At 38.8% G+C, this 6,000-nt stretch overlaps 2 protein-coding genes across 4 annotated transcripts in view; one reads left to right on the plus strand and one right to left on the minus strand.

Moving 5' to 3' along the window:
* Positions 1 to 1,130, minus strand: part of LOC146629127 (putative E3 ubiquitin-protein ligase HERC1) — a 44,038-nt gene extending 42,908 nt beyond the window's left edge. For all 3 annotated transcript variants that reach the window (XM_085359865.1, XM_085359864.1, XM_085359863.1), the window contains exon 1: positions 1,070 to 1,130. The gene's annotated coding sequence lies outside the window, so the exon portion shown is untranslated. The remainder of the gene's footprint in view (positions 1 to 1,069) is intronic.
* A 1,187-nt stretch (positions 1,131 to 2,317) lies between these two features.
* Positions 2,318 to 3,685, plus strand: esm1 (endothelial cell-specific molecule 1). Its single transcript, XM_085358356.1, has 3 exons — positions 2,318 to 2,748; positions 3,036 to 3,179; positions 3,365 to 3,685. The coding sequence occupies exons 1-3, from the start codon at positions 2,442 to 2,444 to the stop codon at positions 3,457 to 3,459; spliced, it is 546 nt and encodes a 181-aa protein (XP_085214482.1). The 5' UTR covers positions 2,318 to 2,441; the 3' UTR covers positions 3,460 to 3,685.
* The last annotated feature ends 2,315 nt before the right edge of the window (positions 3,686 to 6,000 follow it).

Below are 6,000 nucleotides of genomic sequence, written 5' to 3' on the forward strand. Positions count from 1 at the left end.
ACAATTTCAATTTCACTAAATGTGTTTTCTATGGAACAAACAAATGCTTTTCACATAAAACAATACAACTTTCCCGACATAAAAATCTTTTTTAATGTAATCTGTACATTTTTCTTAATTATTATTATTATTATTTTATTCTTTAATTTTTACTTTAAGACTACATTTTTGTGCACGGTAGCTGAGCATAAATCCACAAGAAAATAATCAAGACTTTAAACGCAACCTCCTTCATACTGACTGCTGGATGAGGTGAGCTGACACTAGGACGCCCTTTCGGCACGATGGGGTTTGGAAGTTTTCGAGAATGAGCTGGAGGAAGTTGCCGACCCAATTAAGGGACGTTTGGGCTGCTGTTGCCAGGACAACCCCATCACTAAAAGCATAATGAATACTTGAATGACAGTTAACCAAAACCAGGACTGGATAACAAAGAGAATTTGTTCACCATAATACAAGCTACCGGTTAAAAATACATTAAATTTATTAACAACAACAACAACAACAACAACAACAACAATAATAATAATAATAATAATAATAATAATAATGATGATGATGATGATGATGATGATGAAGAATACAATTTAATAATAATAATTCTAGCATAAATGACTTGGGCACCCACGCTTATGACAACCCGGTAGGACATTTAGTATTTAAATTAACAGCATGACACAGTCCTGGCTTCTCACTTTAAAGCTTATATCAACATTTAGTACCGTTACTGCTACGTGGCTCTCTGGTTTATTGTTACATAGTAGCTACCGACCTGCACCAATAAAAACACCGACAAACGTGAAGCGCAGATTCCGCCGTGTCATTCACAAACACCGGTAACATTATTCTGCGTCTGCGGTGACAGCTGAGCTAACGCTGGCTGCAGTGCAGTTGCTAGTCTGCTCCATGGCTGTCAAAACCCGACCAAGCCCCTCCACTTGGTGCCTGTCAGCTCCCGGTAAAATAAACCCCCGCGTGGGTCGCTAACGTCGTAAAGGTAATTTTAAAATGAAAAGACATATAAGACACATTGACAGTAAAAACACCGCCAGTGAATGTTTTGCGTTACCTGCTGTGTCCCAGTGAGGTCTCCCTTGGACGCAAATATCATCATCACCCTTCTCCTCGCTCCCCCTCTTCTTCTTCGGACGACTTTTAATCCCCGATGGCAGTCGGTGTTTGGTCGACGCGTTACCGCCACCGTGTGTCTCGGAGCGAAGCTCGTTAACGTCACTAACACCTTTGAGTTTTTGTTAAAAAAAATAAAAATAAAAAATCTGCATGGCCAGAGAAAAAGTCAAAGTGAATAAACTGTAGCCACATTGAATTCCCCAAACCACAGTTGTAGAAAAAATGATTATACCCCATTAAACCGCTCTTAAAAAAATCTTATTATAAATTATAGAAGTTTTATAAAGATACAATACTGACGGGAAATATGCACTTAATAGTATTAATTAGGCAAAATGAAAATTAACAAGAAACACAGACGAATGATCCTCTGAAACTTTGTTGCATTATGGGAAATGTAGGATCTGTATAGACCCTGGGGCTAGGAACCAGGTTAATTCCTTCTCACGTTTCATTTCTGTTCTCCTGAGTCGCTTATGTCTAGTATCTTGTAATGATTGCTACTCTTGATGTCCAATAATAGTATTTTTCCAGCCTTACTTTTTAGGTTAAACGAAAATAGAAACGTAAGGAGCTCTTTTTAACTTAAAAAAATAACAAGGGAGCAAAGATTTGTCATCAGAATCGTTTCAATTTCCCCTTTTCTTACTATAAAACTCAACAATATTAATGCAGTAAATTTAACAAGGAGCTAAACATTATAGTAAATTTATATGAATTTATTTTTGAAAGCATTTCCTCTGTGATTTCAGGTGCACATAAAATTCATTGCAATCTGAATTCAAGGAACTAATTTGCGTGTGTTGTGGGGGCTAAAAAGACGTATCTCCAATTGTGTAACATGTTAACGAATGAGAGTTCTCACACAGCTACAGGCCCAGTAACTAGCACAAAACTAAAGTTGAATCAGTGGCGACAAACCTAATGCAACCGGACCTCTGGGGGTTCCCACTCAGACAAAAACAAACCAAACTAAACTTGTGACATCAGTTCACACGAATTTCAATTCCTGGATGGCGGTCCAGAGTTAATCCCACTTCCAAGCCGGATTTCTAAAAAAAGGGACTGACAAAACTGACTGACAAAAAAGGGGGGGACAACAACACCGGAATGAGGAAATTGACGAGAGCAAGCCATGTGCAAAACAAAGTTGTTCATTGCAGATAACCATGCAACCTGATGAACCACAGGTCACTCCGCTTAAGTCTCGCAGGGGTGCTCAGCTTCTCTAGTCTCACCAGGACACTCATCCAAAAGACAGCATCACCCCTTTCAAGCTTTCTGCTCATTCCGCTTCTTCCCGTGCAGTGATGTTTTTTCTGCTTATCACAGTGTCGTGTTCACTCGTGGTGCATGATGCTGAGGCATGGAGCGCCAGTGTGAAGTACGCGGTGAACTGCCCCGACAGATGCACGGCGGAGCGGTGTGGCGGGACGCAGCGGTGCTCTCGGACGGTCCTGGATGACTGCGGCTGTTGCCAGGTCTGTGCAGCCGGCAGAGGGGAGCACTGCTACCGCACAGTGTCGGGGATGCACGGAGTGAAGTGCGGACCGGGATTATTCTGCGAGTTCTACAAGGATGAAGACGACTATGGAGACGAATATGGAATTTGCAAAGGTATTTTCTCATTAAATAACCTTACAAAATCTGGGAGCTGTTTGTGCATGCTGCAGTTTGGTAACACTGATGTTACTGCACCAAACCCAGTATCCATTTATGTTATTACAGCCTTTACCCAAGGTTTTAGAAATTCTCCCAAATAACGGCACACATCTGTGAGCATGTGCAGATGCGGACATCCTTGCTGAATATTTAACTTGATGATCATACCTTGTATAATCTGAGACTTGCAGTTTATGATGTAGCAATATCCACTAAATAATAAATGTTTTCTTTCTTTACAGACTGTCTCTATGGAACCTATGGGGTTGAGTGCCGTAAGACCTGCAACTGCAAGGGAGGCATATGTGACAGAGAAACCGGAGCTTGTCTCACCCTCACCTTCTTTGCCAAAATCGCCCGCAAGCTTAAGAATGAACCACAAGCAGGTAAAGGAGAAATATTATTTTCATTTAAAGTTGAAGGTTTGAAGCCTTTGTGTAATTAGTAATAACTTCTCTATGGGCTAGTAGAAGCTGAATGTCTTGCCAAGTGGACTAAATTAAAATTCTGAATATGATGTATCATTTGCATGAACTGAAAGGCTAATGGTCTCCTTTACTTGTATTCTCAGGGACTGAGGTGGGCTCGGGAGAAGTGAACGCTGTGCAGAACACAGATCAGAACACAAACAGATCCACTGCTCCAAAGCGGCTCAACCCTCGCTGACAAGTGCTGACAAGACTGAATCTATTCAGTGTAAATGTAGCATTAACTTATAAATTAACTGAAAGATATATTTTATTAGAATACGCCAGATAACAAATTTAAAAAAAAAAGAAAGAAAGAAAGAAAAAAACACTTTGTTACAGCTTTTGGAGTTTTTAGTTGGTTTGCTTGGTTTTTGTTTGACACCATTATCTTTTCTAATGAAATATGCAGACTATGTTATTCTTTCCAGATCTTTCTTTGTTCCTCAATAAATTAATGAAAATGACCCTGCAGTCTCTTCCCATTAGCTTCAGTGTCACTTAGAGTGCCTTTGTTTGTCAAAGTTGACCTGTACAATGATCCAAAATGGGCATTATCATATACAACACTGGGTGTGGTAGAGAATGCATTTGCAATTAAACCAAAGTTGTCACTTAAGGTTATCATTTAATTGCCTAATTTAGCAATACATATTTTGCCTTGGTTGTTAAATCGAGCCAGACATGAAACACTGAGTGGGTATGTTGTAAAAGCATTAATTATTGCATGGTAATTAACATATTGTGCAGTTGTAGATTAAACTAATTAAATATAAAGGACAAATAAGCCCATAAATAAGTGGAATCCATTCATGTTGTTAACTGTAAGTACATTGTGCAAGGCGACAGAGTTGTTTGGACACAGCAGATTAATCACTGTAAGCCAGGAGCCTCTCCAGGCTTTGCTTGGCTGTGTGCTTTATCGCCACATTACTGCAGCAGGGAGCTCTGCCATTTCTTCATATACCTCTGGGTTTTTCTCTTTTTGCAGTAGGCTGGGTTCCACCAGAAAAAAAAAACTCCACAAACCAAGACATCATTTTTTTAAATCTCAGATGAGCATTCTCCTTATTCCCAGAGTATGTTTGTGTGTAGAAAATTTACTGTCCAGATATAGTTGTAAATTTGGACCAAAGTGTCACGCATATAGAAACCTTGGCATTTATTTAAGGGAGGGAAAGGGGTCTTGCAAAACTATCAAGAAGACTGATGAGAAGTGCATATTTTGAGCAGAAGTAATTTCTGCCAGTGTGGTTTCCCATGATGATGTGACATGATGTATCCAAACACAGGAGCAAAAATGGATTTTATTGCTGAGACTTTTTACAGACATCTTTGACTTCACATTTTTTGGGTGCCCTAGTTTCTTAGCTCTCAAAAATGGGAAAATATGCTTTTTTCCCATGCAGAACACAACTCTCAATCAGTGAAAAACGTTTTAATCCAAAAACGCAAAAGAAAAACTGGAGGAGGAAAGAGAGAGGATTCAAAGAAGGAAGGTTTCTCAGTCTATGTAATGAAGGACACAGACTTTTAGTTTTGTAACAAAAACAAGAAAAGCAAACATTATAATATTGTTTATTTACTGGATTTTCTTCTCCACTTCACCCATCGGTTTCTTTAAACACCAGAGAAGATAGACACAAATTTTAATTCAGCGAGCGTCATTAAGAATACACCCTTTTCAGAAAATGGTATCTAACTTTAGATTTAACAATTTTATTTAAATCCTAAAATTATACAGAAAAACAGTGGAACAAATTCTGTGCAGATTATACAAAGCACTTCAAACAGTGTTGTGTAAAAGTACTAGCCACCCCTCATTTCTTTATTTTTTGCTCCCAAGTGGAGACAGGCTGCTTTTATTAGCAGCCTATCACAAAACATTTCATTTGTTTCCATTTTTTAGCTGAATCCATAATGAATGTTAAAAATAACCCAATTTGACAGGCATAAAATAGTGATGTTTGCATAAATAATATGATTCCCACTGAGGTATTAGCAACAAACTTAGCATATGTCTCCAGTGTGGGCAGTCTGTCCTTAAAAAAAGAAAAGAAAAAAAGAAGAAAGAACCTGAGAGATGCATTTAGCCCTTTATTTGATCATCTACTGTTCATTAGAAATAGTCTCAGTGGAAGGGTGGATGTCAAGAAAACAAAGGAAAAAAGCTGTGGTATGCCAAATTATACTGACAAATCACTGGCAACAAGTCTGAAATTTTGAATTCAAATCATTATCATTATGTACAGAGGGGATCAGGACAGAGGGACAAAATTTGTGAAACCAACACGGTGGAGGCCTTGTCACGGTTTGGGGCTGTATTTCAGCCAGAGGTTTAGCGATCTCATCAGAATTCATGGAACTGAGAACAGAAAAATGGATTTTGATCCATCATACAATACCATCTGGAAAGCATCAGATTGGCAACATCTTCTTTTTCCACCACAATAATGTTTCCAAACACGCTGCCAGTGCAGTACAAACTTACCTGGATAGAAAAACATACAACTGAACACTATGAGGTGTGGATTGTCCTCCCCAGAGCCCCGACCTCAACATTACTGAAGCGGTGGTCATACCAAATATTGATTTTCAAGACTTGTTCAAACCCTGTTTTAGCCTTATATACTGTGCATGTTTACATGTGTTCTATTATATTGCTGCACCTTTGTCTATAGCAAAATATTTAGAAATGAGGGGTGGCTCAACATTTGTGTACATTTTTTAACTATATGAG

The sequence above is a fragment of the Diplotaxodon limnothrissa genome, linkage group LG7 (genome assembly GCF_057381915.1).
Source record: "Diplotaxodon limnothrissa isolate DT_005_m linkage group LG7, D_limnothrissa_male_GT1.1, whole genome shotgun sequence".
NCBI classification, from domain to species: Eukaryota; Metazoa; Chordata; class Actinopteri; order Cichliformes; family Cichlidae; genus Diplotaxodon; species Diplotaxodon limnothrissa.